This window comes from Lepidochelys kempii, chromosome 1, assembly GCF_965140265.1.
Source record: "Lepidochelys kempii isolate rLepKem1 chromosome 1, rLepKem1.hap2, whole genome shotgun sequence".
Lineage (NCBI taxonomy): Eukaryota > Metazoa > Chordata > Testudines > Cheloniidae > Lepidochelys > Lepidochelys kempii.
In genome coordinates this window covers 295,060,529-295,080,419 of record NC_133256.1, presented here as the reverse complement: position 1 = coordinate 295,080,419, position 19,891 = coordinate 295,060,529, and the positions used below count along the sequence as shown (strand labels likewise).

Genomic DNA, 19,891 nt, shown 5'->3' with positions numbered 1-19,891 from the left:
ACTCTTAACTTGAAAATCACGTTACTGTGGTCCCAGTCCTACAAAGACTTATGTGAAGGATTAGCTTTCAGCATACAAGCGGTCCTGCTGAAGTCAAAGGGTCTATTCATGTGCCTAAAGTAAAACATCTGTGCAAGACTTTGCAAGATCTTTGGTCCTTGTTTAGGTTCATAACTAAGGATTTAGTAGCCTACCTTTGCCAAGACTTGCAAAAGTGGGTGCCAAGAGGTTTATATAACAACTCTATGAAGACAAAGGTTTATAACTATCAGAGACACTGGAGGCTTAGAGAAACTATTTGGAAAAGACCTGTAGTAGAAAAATCAATAATTTAAGAAGTTTCTCATTAAATGACTAATTAAATGCGTATTTAGACTATATCAATCCATTTAATATTCAAATGTATGAACAAGGGGGCACAGTTACTGTATTCCCACCACTGAAATCAAGAAATATTCGTTATGGAGGTTGTATGTTTACACACTCGGGAAGAGGACACTGTATTTGTCTATATTTGGTCCATATTTTGAATTTTATCTTTGCAACTATAAGTAATGGAATCTTAAATTCTGCAAAAGGTAAAGGCAAAGACACCCCTCCCCTTCTCATACACACACATCAGAGAAAGTTTTCCACCTGGCACTGGTAAATGGATCTTTCAATCCCTCAGTAACAGAAAATTGGGGAATTGAAGGCAATTAATAAAGAAAATAATACTTAAAATGTATACGGCACTTTCTATTTTCCAAGCACTGTGCAAGTGTTAAATAGCCAATCCTCACAACTTCTTGCATAGCAGGTATGCGTTACTACCCCTCGCTGTACAGAAGAGGAACGTTCACAGACAGATTGTGTCACTTGCCCTAGCTCTGTGGTAGAGCCAGGAATAGAACTGAGGAGTTGCTTTCATCTAGTCCCTGTCTCAGTCCACTAGACCATGTTGCCTCAGAGAAAAAGAAAAAGGAAGGAAAGAAAGAAAGAAAACATATGAAACTGACCAAACATCCACACACACCCAACACATAACAAAACTGAAGGAAAACTATGACATTGGAGAAACTTCACACAAGAAACTCAAACAAAATTTGAAAATAGTTTCAGGAATTACTTAAGTATGTTACTAGAAAGGTTTTGGGTTTTTTTCTGTTTCTACAATGGTCAATACTGATGGTGGATGAAGATGAATACAAATGACATTTATTTTTTGAAGTGTTACAGATATGTCTGCAGCACAATACAAAGTCTTTAAAGCTTCTAAAACTGTAGCTCATTTCCCTCTGCTTTCACAATGAGAGAATCCAAGATGGCAGCTGTAATCAAGTTCCCTGAGACCACTTTAGAAAGTTTCATTTGGTTCAGAAAAATCGTATGAGCAAATACAATTGAAAAGAGCATTTTAAAGCAAAATAAAACTTTCAAAGCGTCTAAAGCCACCAGCTGTTGTTTCTCTTCTTATTGAGAGAAAATACAGATGGTGACTATGATTAGTTCAGCCTCCCAGAGGACACTGCAGCCAACCAGAAACTAGCTAATTCATAGAAATATAGCTTTCCCATTTGTTTATCTCATAGCTAATTTGCTGATTAGTATGGAAGACTTTTTCTGCAGTTTTATTCATTAGCTATTTTAGAATTGGTTAATCAGTACTTTCAAAACTTTTATAAATGATACATTTTCTAGCAATATGACTAGTTGCTAGTGATTCCATTTAGAATATGTTTTAAAACAACAGCACATCTCTTTTCAGTAGTAATAAGCATGGTCCAGTAGCTAGAGTACAGGAACGGAAGTCAGGAGCCTATATATTCTGCTTGACTTTCTGCCCCTGACTTCCCATCTGACTCTTGGTGTTCACTTAGGTTCCCTATGCCTCATTTCCTACACTGTAAAATGCTTACAAACATTTTTTGAAATGATGTGAGCTTTATGGCTGAAAAATGATAGATAGTAGTATTGGGTTTTGTAGGCAACACATGACTCTTGGAAACTCAGACTCAGAGCTGCTTGAAGTTTGATGAATTAATTTGTCTTATCTAAAATAATGTTTAATTTATGGGACAAAATAGCATTTTGCAAAAATTATACAGTTACATTTTGGAATTTAATTTAATATCTTAAATCACACACAGAGAAGATTACTGCAATCCAGACACAAACTTTATTATGTTACCTACTGCTAGATTGTCTCAAGCACAAGAAAGAGGTGCTACATTATTTGGAATGGGAAATGTAAGTTTTATTATTATACATTTGGATGATTGCATTGCTATTGTGTGGTGGAGAAGCATGTCCATACACTATTGATGGAAACTGAAATGCAAGGTGCTGTGCAATTAAAACTGTCACCAAAGCAGAGAGGGAATCATAGCACAAGGTTATGCAACTAACTGTTCTTAGTTATGCAACTAACTGTTAGTTACGCAACTAACTGTAGGGCTTGTAAATTTGAGGGTAAAGAAATCAAGAAATCATAGCTCTGTGTTTTCGGAAAACCCCAGATATCTGATGCGTTCATAGGCCATCCTCAGTTAACCTTATTTAAACCAGATCTAATCTGGAAAATTTAAAGAGGTTGTGCTGATTTGTACCAATTTAGGTTTTGTATTTCTGTTTGCACAGTGGAGATCACAACTGTAGGATTGGTTTCAGAGTAACAGCCGTGTTAGTCTGTATTCACAAAAAGAAAAGGAGTACTTGTGGCACCTTAGAGACTAACCAATTTATTTGAGCATAAGCTTTCGTGAGTTACATCTCACTTCATCGGATGCATACTGTGGAAAGTACAGAAGATCTTTTTATACACACAAACCATGAAAAAATGGGTGTTTACCACTACAAAAGGTTTTCTCTCCCCCTACCCCACTCTCCTGCTGGTAATAGCTTATCTAAAGTGATCACTCTCCTTACAATGTGTATGATAATCAAGGTGGGCCATTTCTGGAAATGGATAGGGGTCAGGGTGGTCAGAGGGCGGGGAACAGAGGGGTTGAATGGGGGCAGGAGTCCTGGGGGGGGCAGTCAGGAAGGAAAGGGGGGTTGGATGGGGTGGTGGGGGGCGGTCAGGGGCAGGGGTTCCGGGGGGCGGTCAGGGGACAGGGAGAAGGGGTGATTGGATGGGGCACGGGTCCCGGGGTGGGCAGTCACGAATGAGAGGAAGGGTTGGATGGGGCGGGGGGTCCGGGGTGGTCAGGGGACAGAGAGCGGGTGGGGGGGGTGGATGGGGCAGGAGTCCCAGGGGGGCCATCGGGGACAGGGAACTGGGGGAGTTGGATGGGGCAGGAGTTCCAGGGGGCTGTCAGGGGGCGAGAAGCAGGTGGGGGTCAGATAGGGGGTGGGGGCCAGGACATGCCTGGCTGTTTGGAGAGGCACAGCGTCCCCTAACCGGCCCTCCATACAATTTCGGAAACAATTTCTGTGACTGACAATCTTTTTTTTCAATTTCCTGTTAGTAAATATGAAAGTAACTGTAAATCTAATGGACAATTGCTACTTTTGCTGTCAGTCAGTCAGTCAGTCAGCTGAAGTTTGACAGTACAGTGCCTTACACTGACAATTCAGCCAATTTATTAACTGTCTACTAAATTTAATCTGCAATGTGGGATATGCAGTATTATTGTTCCTTAAGGTGACAAACCTCTTCAAACTCTATGATACTGTTAAACTACCAGGATCAAGTGCCACAAGTCCTGGAGCTAATCTATGGTCTAAATCCTGCAAACCCTTTTTAAGGCCAAAGTATGCCCAGTTGTGAAACATTTGGTGGGGAAAATGACTGAGAGGAGAGTCACTGGAAGCAATGCACAGCAAATCTCTTGCTTTTTAATTCCTGGAAAGGATTTTCTGAATTCACTGGGAGGGAGAGGTGAGGTTGGCCTGGAAACTAGAGCCGGAGTACATTTGTAATAGAATGGACAACTGCAGCTGTCGTAAAGAAAAAGAATTCAGCACCCAGATCATATGTGATTGAGGCCAACAGGGAAGAGCTCAACAGAAACCATCAACATCTACAGTTTGCTCCTCAGAAAGAGCAAACTCTACAGATGGCAGATGCAGCACAAGAAGAAGATGACTCAAGGATTCTAGACTGACTAGCCAGCCATTTCACCTAATGGACAGCCAGATGACCAAGCTGTTATGCATTTGAGTTGTGTAATGAGAAAAACAGTATGATTTAGAGACAGACTGATCTGTACTGAACTTCAAAGACTGTGATAGTGAAAAATTTTTAAATGCTAGGAATGTAGAACTTAAAAGGTAGAAGATGTAATGGAATGCTAAACTCTATTATACTATTCAGCCATTACGTAGTGCTGTGTGCAACATACCTTATTGAAGCTAATCTCAGACATACCTGGCAGAACATTAAAGGATCTTATGTTGAAAACAAGTTCTGTAGCCAGTCTATATCTGGTACAAGAACATGACAACACTATTCCCATGAATCAACAGGGCTAGTCTCAGCCATATTGCTAGGGAGGATGGGACAGGTCAGCATTCTAGCCAACCTCTTCCCCTGCCTGGTTGCCCACCTGGCCCTAATCAGGCAGCTGCCTGGGGAGCAAGATAAAACATGTTTTTTCCTGTTCTCCCAAAATGGATTATTTTTTAATAATTTTTCCTCCCATGAGAAATTTGAACTGTTGACCCTTTGTCCTGATTCAGGGCACATTTTCTTTTTCAAAAACTTTAAATTATTTGCAGGAGCGAAATGCCCTTTTCCAGACAGCTCTACTCAGAAGTTATGCTGCCACTGTTTCATATTTCTGCACCTGGTCCCAGCCCTTCCTCTTTACTTGAATGAAAGCATCATTAACTGTCATGCAGATTAGAACAGGAGTACACCCAGAAGAGAGCTAGCTCTTAAGCTCCACCCATTCTTTAACCCTCCCAACCTGTTAGCTTCCATTTATCTTGGGAAAGGGGGGAAGCCTCTCCCTGATTTCTACCAGTTTCTGCTCCTCTCTATCTGAGTAGAGGGGAATACTTAGCCTTCAGTTAATGGAAGTTTTGCCTGAATAGAGGCTGCAGAATTTGTTCCCACACTGCTCAGTGTTCTTTAGGATGTAGTCTACTAAGTGCTCCGCAGGGTGACTTTGTAGACAGGAAAATTCAGGATGTTTTTTTGTACAGACAGCTAAATGGCTTAGAAAAATGTATTGCCCTGGATATCCTGATATCACAAAGCATCCATTGTAATTGACCCTAGTTTGACTTTTATTAAATCTTGGTATATTTCTTACTTGATGAAGGGTGCAGACATTAATGGTCACCTGTTTTATCTTTATACGTGCGGAACTGGGCATCCATTTGTCTTGAATACTAAAAAGGAAGGTGATTTATGGGAGTAAAGTTCTGAACATGTTACACTGAATGTTACAGCTCCTTCACCCAGACTCTAGCTTAATAGAATTCCTGCCTCATCCAAGTCCTGATCTACAGAAACATTTTACAACGTTGAGCTGTAAGCAGCAACGTGCTTTCTGGGTCCCAGTTTTTCTTATTGCTGGTTAAAAATATCAAAATAATCCTGACAGACATTGATAGTTGAGTTGTCGTTAAACCACATTAAGCCATACAATTATTTTTTAGGACAGCTCTTATTGGAATTTATTTCTTAATAAAAAATAATTTGGAGAAACAGAGGGATAATATCTAAAGATTATGGGTGTGATGGGGTGTCTGCCCCACACTGGTGGAGAAAGGGTTAAAAGCAGCCCTGGGGAGGCTCCACAGCAGCTGACCAATGAGAGAGGGGCTGCAATGAGCAGCAATCAGGGCAGAGCAGGCCCATATATAAAGAGAACTGCAGGGCAGAGGGGGGCAGTTCCCTCTTGGGTGCTCAGGGAGAAGGGATTGGGTCCCTGAAGGGCTGAGGGAACCGCCCTGTCATAAATATAAAGGGAAGGGTAAACCCCTTTGAAATCCCTCCTGGCCAGGGGAAAACTCCTCTCACCTGTAAAGGGTTAAGAAGCTAAAGGTAACCTCGCTGGCACCTGACCAAAATGACCAATGAGGAGACAAGATACTTTCAAAAGCTGGGAGGAGGGAGAGAAACAAAGGGTCTGTGTGTCTGTCTATAGTCTGTCTTTGTTGGGGATAGACCAGGAATGGAGTCTTAGAACTTTTAGTAAGTAATCTAGCTAGGTACGTGTTAGATTATGATTTCTTTAAATGGCTGAGAAAAGAACTGTGCTGAATAGAATAACTATTTCTGTCTGTGTATCTTTTTTGTAACTTAAGGTTTTGCCTAGAGGGGTTCTCTATGTTTTGAATCTAATTACCCTGTAAGGTATCTACCATCCTGATTTTACAGGGGGGATTTGTTTATTTCTATTTACTTCTATTTTTATTAAAAGTCTTCTTGTAAGAAAACTGAATGCTTTTTCATTGTTCTCAGATCCAAGGGTTTGGGTCTGTGGTCACCTATGCAAATTGGTGAGGCTTTTTATCCAACATTTCCCAGGAAAGGGGGGGTGCAAGTGTTGGGAGGATTGTTCATTGTTCTTAAGATCCAAGGGTCTGGGTCTGTAGTCACCTAGGCAAATTGGTGAGGCTTTTTACCAAACCTTGTCCAGGAAGTGGGGTGCAAGGTTTTGGGAAGTATTTTATGGTGAAAGACGCGTCCAAACAGCTCTTCTCCAGTAACCAGTATTAGTTTGGTGGTGGTAGCGGCCAGTCCAAGGACAACGGGTGGAATATTTTGTACCTTGGGGAAGTTTTGACCTAAGCTGGTAAAGATAAGCTTAGGAGGGTTTTCATGCAGGTCCCCACATCTGTACCCTAGAGTTCAGAGTGGGGGAGGAACCTTGACACGCCCGCACCCTGGACAGAGCAGTGCTGGGTCAGGGGAGCAAGCAGGAGCTTCAGCCTGATTGTCTGAAAGACTGAAGCCCTGATAAAGGGGCAGAGAAGGTGCTAGGGCTACAGATAAGCGGACCAGGGAAACGAATGGTGGGGGTTGAAGGAGATGCAGCATGTCACTGCCATCTAGAGGGTCCCTGGGTCAGGACTTGGAGTAGTGGGCAGGGCTGGGTCTCCCAACCCCCACCACTGAGGGGTGTGGCCAGTGAAGGGCTGAAGTTTGCCACTGAGGCAAGTGGCTAGAACCTTGGGCTGCAGTCGGCCATGGAGGCAAGTGGCTGGACAGAGGACTGCTGTTCCAAGAATGGAATGGGGCACAGCCGGAGGGCTGTGTCTTGAGGAGGATGCCGCGATCCTTGAGGCGACACAGGTCCAGAGCAGAAGTGACGGCGGCAAGACACCACCGGAAGAGGTCATCCTGTGGAAAGACTGTGCTAATTCCCAGAATGACCAGAAGGAGGCGCCACAGTGGTGAGTCTCGCACCGTTACAATTGGCCTCATTCTTAGCTAGTGTAACAAGCATAGCATCACTGACTTCAGTGGAGCTACATCAATTATGCCAACTGGGATCTGGGTCCAGTTTTTTCAGAGACTGAGGGAGGAGGAGATTACTTTTTTCCAGATTTGACAAGAAGTAAAACAGAAGACACAATAGCTATTTGATTTTAACAAAAGGGAAAAAAAACAATAGAAGATGAATGGATGTTTCTGAATCATTAGAAAAGATTGACAGACAACAATTTGTTTTGTTTGTTTTTAATTTTTGCTACATATTCTGAAACAGATTGGAGATGTTTAATGTTAAAAAAAGTAAAGACTGGTTGCTTCAAATGTGAATCTTGAGCTGACCAGCAGGGGCCAGAACTTCATAAAAGAAATAAACAAAAACAAAACAAAAACCAAAAAAACCCCGCACACAACCCTGCGTACCTCTTAATGCTCTAAGAGCCTCAACCGGTATGATGTTGAGAAGGCTCATCTCTGTTTGACCTCAGTGGGAGTTGAAGGTGCTCAGTACCTCACAAGATCAGGCCCTTACTTTGCTGTTGCACTTTGCAGTGACTGTACCCACAGCAAGCATCCCATATAAATAGAAGCTGTGCACTGGAAACAAGGCTATGCAGAAAATAGCTCCAGACCCTGTTGTTTTATGCAAAATATTTTTGAGAGAGAAAGCAGAGGATTGAAAGTTACTTTGCATTCTCCATTCTAGATCAGCCAAACAAGATTTTGGCAGACCTTAATTGGTGTCTAGGACGTGACATTGCACAGTCCAGGTTTGTCCTGCTCCTGCTAGGCTAGCTGGTCACCTTGTATTACACTGAATGTTTTTGCATAAAATCCAAGTTAATTAGCCACATGTCACAACAACAGATAATTATAAAATGGTTAGGACATGCTGGATGTTAACTGCTGATATATAGAGGGACTAAAGCAATTCTGAATAAAGCAACCTAAGAGTATTAAAAGTGCCCCAAACAGAGCTTCAGATGTATATATTCATTATTTCCTAAAGGTACTTTCTTGAACTGGAATACAGCCAAGAAGAAGAAACTGAATGAAAGCCCTCCCCAAGTATAAAGTAGGCTTGAGGGCCCTGCCAACAACTCACACTCCTCTGGTGCTGGATAAGGCAAGATGGGCAGGATATCAGAATGCCGAATTTAAGATTTCTACCTTACATGAAGGATCTGAAGGTTTCTGGCCAGTTTTCTGAAGTCAATGGAATTACAGTGGTGTAATATTAGTGAAAGTAAGAGGGAATTCACGCCCCTTTTTCTGAATTCTAATTTCATCGTAACATTATGGTATTATGGAAACTTACAACTCCAAGCCACTATTAAATTTGTATCAAATCTGAAAAAATATTGGGACTGACCCTCAGCTGATATAAACTAAGATAGCTCAGGATCTGGGTCACTGTTATTAGGCTCTTCATGCCCTAACCTAGCACAGTAGATGCATCCGGTAGCTTTTACCTCCATCAACATGAAACCTAGATAAACCAGTGAAGACGAATTTGGTGATTTCAATCTATTCCCCCAAAAATGTTTGTCCACATTGTCACAGTTCCCCCTCTATGGTCCACCAAGGGTACCCACTCTCACACTTCCAGCTCTCCACCCATCAACTTTCTTGGGCAGAGACATAAGTCTCTATCCACCCTGATGGAGATAATTCCAGGTAGCCAACACTATGAAGTCAGCAAGTCAGACTTGGCTCAGTAAGCCTGCTTTGCTTTTCTCCTTAAAGGCTAATAACAGCATAATTGCCCACTATTAAGTTACCACACAGCTCTTTCTATACAAGCACATTTATTCTTAAAGCAGAAGCATTGCAAAAAGACAACATTTAAAACAATGAAAGGACATACGTGCGAATACATTTACCAGAGATCAGCCCAGTTTCCACAAGGGCTCTGGCAGGTGAACAGTCCTTCAAACCCCACCAAAGGGTTTACAAGTGTGGTTACAAGTTCATAACTGTCCCGGTTCAGAACAAGCACAGTCGTGAAAAATGTGGTTCCTCCTTCCTAGAACTTGGGTCTTTGAACTGGAAATAAGTAATTCATAGACAGTGGGTCTCTCCCCAGGGCCTAGCTTCAAAGCCTGGGTTTTTGCATAACCTGAGGAGTTACATTTGCATATACTCCCCCTACAGATTTCCTAGGAAACTCACTTAACTTTAAAAGTTCACATTGTTTCAAATAGTCCTTTGTAGCTCAGAACACTTCTCAAGGTTTACATTAGCCAGGTCTCCTCCCTACAGACTTTACGTATAATCCCGCAATAATATATAAGCATTTATATTTGGAATATAATGAACGGCTAAGATACTTAATTCAATAAAGTTTGTCTAGGATATTGCCATAACTGTCACACACTTCCCATAAGCCATCTCACCATTTGGAATGACTTCAAGACTCCAACTACTAAGAGATACAGACTCCGAAAAGCCAGGTTATTTTGTGTCTAATCAATATACTGGCAGAGCCTGAAGGGAAACTTCTTGTACACTGATGTCTACTAAAATCTACTAATGTCATCAAAAACATTTATACAGATGTTTTTAAAATGGCACAATTATTCTTGAATTATAAGAGAGCAAAAGAGAAAGTACATGTGAGTAATTTAAAAGACGCTTTCAGACACCAAAGTATTTAAAAAAAATTGTGCAGGGGATTCCCTGTAACTTGACATCTCTAAACCATGATATGAGGACTTCAGTAACTCAGCCAGAGGTTAGAGTCTATTACAGGAGTGGGTGAGTGAGGTTCTGTGGCCTGCAATGTGCAGGAGGTCAGACTAGATGATCATGATGGTACCTTCTGACCTTAAAATCTATGAGACACAATACTATTCATTTCAAAGTGGAATTACCCATTATCCTCAATGAAAGACTTAAACTTGATGGCTCTGTACTTCCCCATGAGTGTGCACATAACTGTACACTATCTGCTTTCCCTACCGCACTTTCATTTAAATGAACTTTTCCAACGGTTTTCCATATAGAATATTTATAGAGACTGAGTAGGCCTATTACATACACTGAACGGAGAGACCATGACAGCTCCAAGGAAGTTATTCTGTTCTACTGAACTGGTAAGTTACATACAAAGTGACCAGCTTTAAGAAGGTCTGACTGTAGTGTAGTCAGCAATCCATTTCACTCCATATATCAGGGCAGGATTTAGGCAGACATGTGGTGATACTATGCCCCATATGCTGTATTCCTCAGTTATAAGGGCTCTGTACCCCAGCGGTTTCAGGAAAAAAACCCATTTGTGTTTTACACCAAAGTCCTGTCTCTTCTTTGTTCTGAAGGACTGTGATGGGGTTTACAAACCCCACACTGGGCCAGAAGGGGTTAAAGGACAATACTGGACCAAGATAGCCTTGCCGCTCCAGGTGGAGAGAAAGCTTAAAAGGGAGTCACTCAGCTCAGAAGGGAGGAGGCTGGAGAGGAAGAGGGACCTACCCTGAGGGCTGCTGAACAAGGGTACTGAAGAAGCCTCATTGTTTCCCTACATTGTTGTCCCTCATAGAGCCCAGGCTCCCTCACCAACTGCCCTTGCTGCAAGAGAGGCATAAATCTCATTTTCACCGTCCTGCTCCAGTAAGGGGAGGATAAGGACAGTGAAACCCTGAGTTGAGGATAAAGCCATGTACAAGGGTTAGAAACTGGACTTAGTGCCCTTCCACTTTGGAGGCAAGATACTGGAAACGGGATGTGCTAACCATTAAGCCACCTGGCCCACAGAGGACTCCACTAGAGGGTCACTATAGCAATGTATGCAATTACTAGGAAGTTTATTATTTAGGGATTCTTTTTAAAATTTAATGTAAAATAAAGGACATTCAACCACAAACACTGAGTGATGCCATATTCATTTTTCGTACTTGTGAAAGTTTCTATTGACTGCAGTCAGTTCTGGGCATGGACCAAGGGTAGAAAATGTATTCTGAAATACTGAAAGCAATGTCAAAAGTTTAAAACACCTTAAATTAAAAAAAGAAAATTCAGATTGAAATGATCATTTGACATTTAAACCGGACCTATAACATTGTTTGTTGTTTGTTTTAGTTTCATCACAGGGAGCAATTAGACCCAGAGGCCAAGATTTTAAAAAGTGACTAGTGATTTTTGGTGCTCGACTTGAGATCCCTAAAAAGAGACTGATTTTTAGTATGGGTGGAGAACACCTCACCCTCTGAAAATCAGGTCCTTTAAGGTGTCTCAAGTCAGGCAACCCAAATCATTAGTCATTTTTCCAAATCTTGAGCAGAGGATCTTCCTGAATCTGCACTTATTCAGACCTTTTTGTTTGTGCCTCTCTGTATTTAAATTGGGCCTTTGATACTATTAAAATATTACCCCACACCCCTCAGACCAAGAACTGCAGATAGGGGACTTCCCTCAGGGGGGCACTAGGACCCATGCATTCTTTCCCTTCCCCTCCCCCCCAGCCTTGTGACCTTGGGGAAAGAAGCTACAGGGAGTAGCCAACCAGAGACTGAAGCTAGCAGAGCAGCTGTAGTTCAAGCAGGGACTAAGGCCTGGTCTACACTGGGGGTGGGGATCGATCTAAGATACGCAACTTCAGTTACGAGAATAGCGTTGACGTATCTTAGATCGACTTAGAATCACTTACTTCGCGTTCTCGCAGCGCGGGATCGACGGCCACTGCTCCCCTGTCGACTCTGCTTCTGCCTCTTGCAGTGGTGGAGTTCCGGAGTCGACGGCAGACCGATTGGGGATCGATTTATCGCATCTACACTAGACGAGATAAATTGATCCCCAATAGATCGATCACTACCCGCCGATCCTGCGGGTAGTGTAGACGTGGCCTAAGGAACACTGATGGTGTAATCCAGTGGTCCCCAACCTTTCTTGTGGGAATAGCATATTGCTATTCCCAGAAGACTGTAGCGGGTGCCAGACACCCTGCCGCTGAAATGCCGCCGCCAGAAGGTGGCAGCGGGAAAAAGCAGCCGCTGAAATGCCACAGAGAAACGGCGTAATCAGATTGCTTCAGTTTTCACTTTAAACATTCCATCCCCTGAGCTGATTGGGGATTAGTTCACTCCAACCCAGCCCACCCTTCATCCATCTGCTGAGCTACTCCCCTCCCACAAAATCCACCTCAAAGGATTTAATAAACAAAAAAAATTGTGGCACGAACATACTCTTTGCAAACCGTCACTCTGCTCGTGCTGCTTGTGCGTTACACTTCTTGCCCACATCCCACAACGGTCTTGTCTATTTGGATTGTAAATTCTTTGGGTCATGGGCTGTCTCCTAGTCTGTTTGTACAGTGCCTAGCACAAAGAGGCTGTGTTCTCAACTAGTGCCTAAACACTACTGTAAGACAAACACATAATAATATTAATAATCGCAAACCCTTAAAACATCAAATCTGACAGACAGTTTGTTGGGGTTCACCAAGAAGGCAAGCCCATTTCTGGTGGTTGACTTTTATTTGCATTTTCTTGTGAAAAGGTAGTCTTAATCAGTTTAGCTAGTAAAATATATTTCATTTTGAGAAATTTCCAAAGAAAACTGTTTTTCTAAAATGTCATGAGTTCTAAATGTGACATTGGAAAAGTTTATTGTGAGTTTCTAATACAATTTGGTATCTAGAACTTTTAATGTTTCTGCGACCAGCCATTCCAGTTCTTTCAGAAAGAGTTCAGTACTCTGCAGGTTTCAATTACCATTTGTGTCATAGTTTGTTAGATTTAGGACCTACCCGGCCAGAGGCTAGCTGTGGTTCCTCTAGCTGAACACCAGGAACAAGAGGTTAAATCAAAACAGTTCTCTTGTGATGCTAAAGGTGCTAAAATATTTCACCAGGTTTAGCAATACAAGCAAACTTAACAGGCTTTGTAGTAGCTTTGACAACAAATTATATTCTGAGTACTGGTACAACTATTTTTCTACAAGCTATGAATACTGGAATTAAAAGATTTTCGCACTATCCCCTGGGAATAATAATAATCTGAATCTTTCTATTATCATGGTCAATGCACCTTAACAAATTAATTTGAAGTTGCAGTAAAGAGCAACAGTCACACATGCTAAATATTTAGCTTCTACAGAAAGCGGCACACAACTCTAGAGAGATCTTATCTATAGCAATTACCTAGGCACATCACTGACCTGAGTTGAATTTTAATCTTCCAAACTATAGATATTAGAAGAGAGCTTTTAAAAATTAGTTATAAATATCAAATATATTTTGCATTTTCTAGACCACTAAGTATTCACAAAACGTATTTTATTTGTGTGTGAGGTTTCAACACACTATGAACACTTTACTTGGATAAAAACCCCACATGGGAAGAAGTCAAACAAAGTGCATTTCCCTGAACTCTGCCTACACTGTATGATATTAGTGAGCATTCTTCTGGACATGGCTTTGGATGCTTTTTAAGCTATTTTATCATAAATTTAGTTCTACATTTAATTTAAGTGAGCTGTTACAGAATACAGTGTAATGAATTTGGAGTTATGTTAAACTGCATCTGAACAATTTAATTTAAATGACTGTTTTGTTTGATAATTTATTTTCAGTAGATTGTCATGAACTGATTTATTGAAGATTAATTACTCTATAAATAATTGACGTTACAGAGCTGATTCTCTTGTCTGATGCAGATGCAGTTACGGAACGGTAAATTATACCTAATCCTCCCCCCAAATGCTATATGTTCCCATCCTGTTGCTTACAAAAACTGCCCAAAATCCTATGCACACAGACCAAATACTCCTACTTGATTTGATGCCACAGCAACACAAAAATGGTCCAGAGAAATGCTCACAAAGCACAAAAAGGGGTGTGGCCTGTGAGAGGAATCAGGGAACAGGAAAAGTGCAGTAATAGCATTGGAGGTATGCACTATTGCTATGTTGGAGGAAATTCTCAGGGATGCCTAGGAGCCCACTGTTAAAATTTTGGAAACAAATTAAAGGGAGAGTTGTGGCAATTTCTCTGCCTCTGATAGAGCCACCCCACTCTGTGGATATTAGTAAATGATCCTTTCCAGATATGAATTACCTCTGGGACTCTCAAATATTTCCAATGAGCAAATTTTGTGGGTTTGGAATGAAAAAGTCCGACACTGGCAGGTATTTTCAAAAAATTTCTTGGGCACAGATATCCCCAGACTTCCCATAAATGTCTAAATCCCCTCTTATTACACCTACTGAACACTGTGTTATACTATCAATTTTTCAAGAGCAATGAATATAGTTGGTTTGCTAAATGGTGCTGTCTCCTCTTTTAGCAGTGAGAAATGGTTTTGCTTTAAATGGAAAAGCAAATCAACACATTTTCCATTCCCTCCCCCTCCTCTAGTCAACGCCTGGGGTTATCACAGGCTCAGTGAGGGGCTTTTGGTGGGAGCTCCTTGTTAAAATTATGGTTAGCACTTGACTGACCTTGACATGGGTGCGGGAGGATAAGAAGTATTTCAGAGAATTCCAATGCCTCTGCAAATGGTTGGGTTATATGGACTTCATTTCCTCCCCAGAAACAGCACATGCCCACCCATGCAAAAAAAAAAAAAAAAAAGCGAGCAGCTGTGATCAGATGTGGTGTTTGAGCTGGAACCCACCTGATTTAAGAGCAAGGGAGCTGCTAGAAGTTTCTCTGCCCTTTATCTCTAAACCATTGGTCCAAAATAGTGTGAATTTGTTGACCTTTGAAGCATGATACAAACTCACCTATTTATCCAGGCTTCTAGGGAGGGAGGACACAATAAGGGCTGGTGATTGTGGATGCTGGGTTATTATATAGGTTTTGATTTAATCTCTGGTTAACCGTTTTATAGTTAGGGGGGTGAGGAGCAACAGCTGGTCAATTTTTATGTGATTGTATGTTTAATTTACTGCAAAGACTCCTATAACCCAGGGTAGACACTTCTTAAATATAGGTATTGTAAAGTGAAATACATAAATAAAATAAGAAGTGTGCAATTTAAAACTGCCCTTGGCAGCTTTAAATCTGTCCTTATTCCTTCTCATCTGAGAGCACAGCCAAACAGTAGTGGTGAGGGAGGTGTCATTGCACCTTGAGGGATAAAGTGAGAACACACAAAATGAATGAGTGACAACTTTCCAATAGAATTATTTGTGATATGGATGTCCTGATCATTTCATACCAACAAGACATGACTCTTGGAAGCTGTATTCTATTTTCAAAAGGAGTGTGCTGTTTGGAGCTCAGATTTTCACTACGGAGGGCTCTCTGTCCATGACAGTTCTGTGTCTGAATCAGCCAGATCTTGCCTGTTATGAACAGGCTTGCTCTACAGTTTGGTGCTTTGAAGGTATTTTGGATGGAATAGCAATCCACTGTGTTTCCAAGTGACATATAAGTTAACTGGGATCCTGTTCCAGAGCTTGAAAGGAGGTGCAAAGTGCAGCTGGGCTATCAGACAATGAACATAGCAGCATTTGTTGTCAATATTAATATTCAAACCAGGTGACCAGATCTCCTTGGATCCTTCTAACTGACCCCTACTGTTCCAGGTTATTCCTTCTACTAGCACTGAAGTCTGTGACTCCTTTCTGGAAGTCTGCTGGGCAATGGAAGACACTTCTCTCTGCAAAGTCAAATCTTTCAGTGGTCTGGGCTGCCATAGTGGCTCCTACACCACCTTCCATGATGGTCCATGGCTTAGGGGGTGGTCCATGTGCAGATCACCACACTTATATCTGACCTTAAGTTATGGATCATAATTATCTTACTAAACTCAAGTTAAACATTTGGTAAAGCATATTTAGGCAACTTAGAGTGGGATTTTCAAATGCACTCAGCACTCACCTAACTATGCTCTCAAAATTCCCATTGGCTTAAGGGGAGTGAGAAGGCCAATGCTAAAAGCTTGTGAATCTCCCACTTTTAGTGTTTCATTAACTGTACACGTGCAGTATGTTTTGCTGATAACACTGAAACGCTGCAAACTGTATGTCCTATAAAAGGAAAAATATCACACTACCTTATAAGCCATCTTTATATCTAAAGCATTATTTTAGCACATAAACCACTAAAAGTAAAAACACCATGAAACCAAAACCATGAAACAGCTACATGAAAGAGACCTTTATATTTTGCCCCACATCACTTCCAACACTGCACAGCAAATGCAACGGTCAAGAATGTTTGACATTCCTAGAGAAAGATATCAACTACCGGGGGCTGCAGCTATTTCACACAGTGCACCTCCTGTGCAGAACAGCAATATCCATTCTAGTTACTGTGACATAGAATGACAACAGGCAAATTTTTCACCTCTCAAATGAACCAGAACCGTTTTTGTATAGAAGTCTGAATTTTTACTAAATTGGACAATGTTTGCAAGTATAACAGAGGTAGTGCTTCTAAAACTACCTCCTCGATCCCATGCTGAAGATTTATTGAAGACAATATAGAATGGCAACAATAGTCAATCAGAGGTGGCAGATTGTCCTTTTAGTAGGAATAGGGAGGCTAATCAATCTAAAAAAGCTTTCCCTTCTACCCCAAGGCCATTTACTGTTAGAATCCATTTAAAAATTCAGTAGCCAATAAAAATGTTGAAATTATTTTAATTTAGGAAAATTATTGACAAGCGCTCAAGGTGCTAAATATGAGCAATCCAGATACTTTTGTTTGGTAAAGCATTCCGCTAGTGTAATTTACATAGACCCAAATTTTAAAAGAAAGTTTTAAAACGAGGTTTTGTGGTATTGTTATCCCCAGAGATATCAAGTATAGAAGAAAGGTTGTGAGAGAAAGTAAAACAGTGGGAAGCATTGAATCCTATTTTACTGTGAGTTGATCAAAAAAGTCCTCAAATGAGGATGAAAGGGAAGGTGGATTAGTGAACTATAATCACAGGTTGACAATAAGGTCGTGAACAACCATTTGCGTTTATTTCTACATGTCAGATGATATACCGTCAGTGGGAGCTACCAAAAACTGTTTGCTATGAAAAGTGAGTGAATAATTATGTTAATTAGGGAGCGACAGAAGGTAAGCTAGTCAGATGTCAATATGCTGCTAGTTCAAATTGTTACAGTATATGCTTTTGGGAGGTATATGAGAAAAGTGAGTCATTGAGTTTATCTACTGCATATCTTAGTAGTTTCCAGCAGCAGCTCCCTCTTTTAGGAGGCACAGTAAAAAAAAATATTTTCTTGGAATAGTGCAGACATTGGCATAAAGATAATTTTATAATAAATGAAGTTATCATCTTACCAGTTTCACAGTTGGGTCCAGTGAAGCCCTGTGGACAGGCACAGACATTGGAAGCAATGCAGGCTCCTCCATTCCTACAACCATCTTTGCAAAATGCTGAAACAGTAAAAGTAGAATGTATCAGAACCTATTAGCTAAGGGACAGATTGTATTCAGTAACTGTGCAGGTGTTTGTAGCCCCCCAGCCCACCCCTGATGCAGCAGCCAGACACATATGCAATCCCTGCAGCTTTTCTTAATTCTTAATTCAGAGGCTCCAAAAGGTTCAGGGAGGAAGCTGAGTTATGGCCCCCTACCACACTAACCAGATGAGCTGGCAGGGTGCAGAAAGGGGACTAGATTGTACCATCTGAGACATTTCAGCCTGTGCATTGCCTCCTACTTCACAAGGAATTGTCCCCTTGAGGCACAAACCCTCCTGAGGGCTTTGCGACTCTACACTGCCTCCCAATACAGGTCTGTGCCTATTAGACACAACTGAGCACTGAATCAATTAGCTATTTGATTCTTTGTATTCAGCTATTAGATCCAAACTATAAAAATGGTAATAACACCCAAGGGATAAAGTGCTTTAAAAACTGGCTTTACCAATTATTGTCCAAAATCTGTCCTCACATTTGCACTTGCGCCTCACACTGATGGCAATGAAGCTGCATCCATTCATTCAAGAATCACTTTCTCCAGATACAAATATTGGAATTCTGCCAGGACTCTGGGGGTTCTTAGATAGTTACAAGTGGCCTGCACCTTGGCTTTGCATCTATCTGAAATATGGTACCACCACCAGAATGGGACCCAACGCCCTCACATCTCAGTAACTTCTGTGAAATGCAGCACTAGACAGTCTAAAAGCAGCTTTGCAGCTCTGTAAAATTCAGCTTCTTTGTAAAACTAGCGATATAATCTGTAATGTTTAACAGGGTCTGACAGTGGCTGTAAGCTTCTCCTGGAGAGTAAAGGTTTCAGGGGCAACATCTACTGCTCTTTTTTTCCACTTACAAAAGAACATTACATACGCAACAATATGCAATTCAATCTGTAGTTCATTCAGGTACAATAGCAAGTGATTGATGGTGAATAAATTGCATTTGGTAATAGGTTTTCCTAGCTGTAATGTTGCTGGTTACTGTGGTTATCTTGAATGGGATACTCTATATGAAAACAAAATTATCTTGGGATAGATACTAAAAGTATTTTCTCCACCATTTCAGAGCTTGCAATTTATAAATGTTAAATTCTCAAACTACTTGGAACTTTGTAAAACACAAAGTCAATGGATATCGGCCCATGCAATCCTCTTTGTGGGATCAGGGCTTAAATGCTAATGTTCTACAGTGTCGTCTTCAAGGTACACCAACAGATTTGTGTTAACCATGACAAGATAAACATTATCAAGTCCAAAGACAGTACATGTTACAGCCCAGGGTTTCTGATAATTTACCTTTACATACGGTACCATTTCCTGTATAACCTGGCTTGCAGACACAGTTGTGCCCACCCACAGTGTTGAAGCAGAGTGCGTTTTCATCACAGCTGTGCTGATTTGTGATGCATTCGTCGTGCTCTGAGAAGTGAAACAAATGAATGTTATTGAATTGTGACTCTACAGCAATATACAAGCTTTAACTATATTTCCATGTAAATAAACCATAAACTCAGCAGTTACTAACCAGGATTTGCATATTGACCAGAAGTGGGTTAAGCAGTGGGCAACACCCTGAAATTTGACATATTGCTTTCCTTTGTTATTCACATCGCACTCAGTTCTGATCTCTGTTCGGGAAAAAAAGATTAGCTTGAAAACAAAGGTGTCTCTCCTCTTTCAGGGAAATGGGACTTTTACTTTATGCTGTTCTTGGTTTTGGCCGATCAGCACACACAAGCTACGCTGCTGCTTATGTTTCCATGTTGCTTCTAGCAAATTTGGTCACTGTTTAATACATTTTTATTTATATACCATATGCCTTGCTCTGGCTGTCCAATATAAAACCAACTTCTGCTTCAGGCATGTTCTAATGGCCTCAGCATGGAACTGGGACCCATGAACTCCTGAAATTTTAATTTGGACTCAGATACTTTCTTCTGTGGCCTTGGTAAAATCACAAAGCCTAGGTTCCCAATTTGTCAGACAGGGCTAATAGTCACCTACTTCACAGGGTTGTTATGAGAATTAATCCCATTAGTGTTTGCAAAGCACTGAAGTGCTAGTTATTATAACTAGCAATTTCTTTACTAGATATAAAATTATGGGTATACAGAATTTGTTTTACTGGCTCAGACCTCTG

At 41.0% G+C, this 19,891-nt stretch overlaps 1 protein-coding gene across 2 annotated transcripts in view; it reads right to left on the bottom strand.

Annotated features, from left to right (window-relative positions):
• The window catches only part of NELL2 (neural EGFL like 2), a 238,016-nt gene that overhangs the window by 38,977 nt on the left and 179,148 nt on the right, over positions 1-19,891 (bottom strand). For both annotated transcript variants that reach the window (XM_073328000.1, XM_073327999.1), the window contains 2 exons: positions 19,048-19,170; positions 17,607-17,702 (listed from right to left, as the gene is read on the bottom strand). In XM_073328000.1, coding sequence (XP_073184101.1) covers positions 17,607-17,702; positions 19,048-19,170 — 219 coding nt within the window. The remainder of the gene's footprint in view (positions 1-17,606; positions 17,703-19,047; positions 19,171-19,891) is intronic.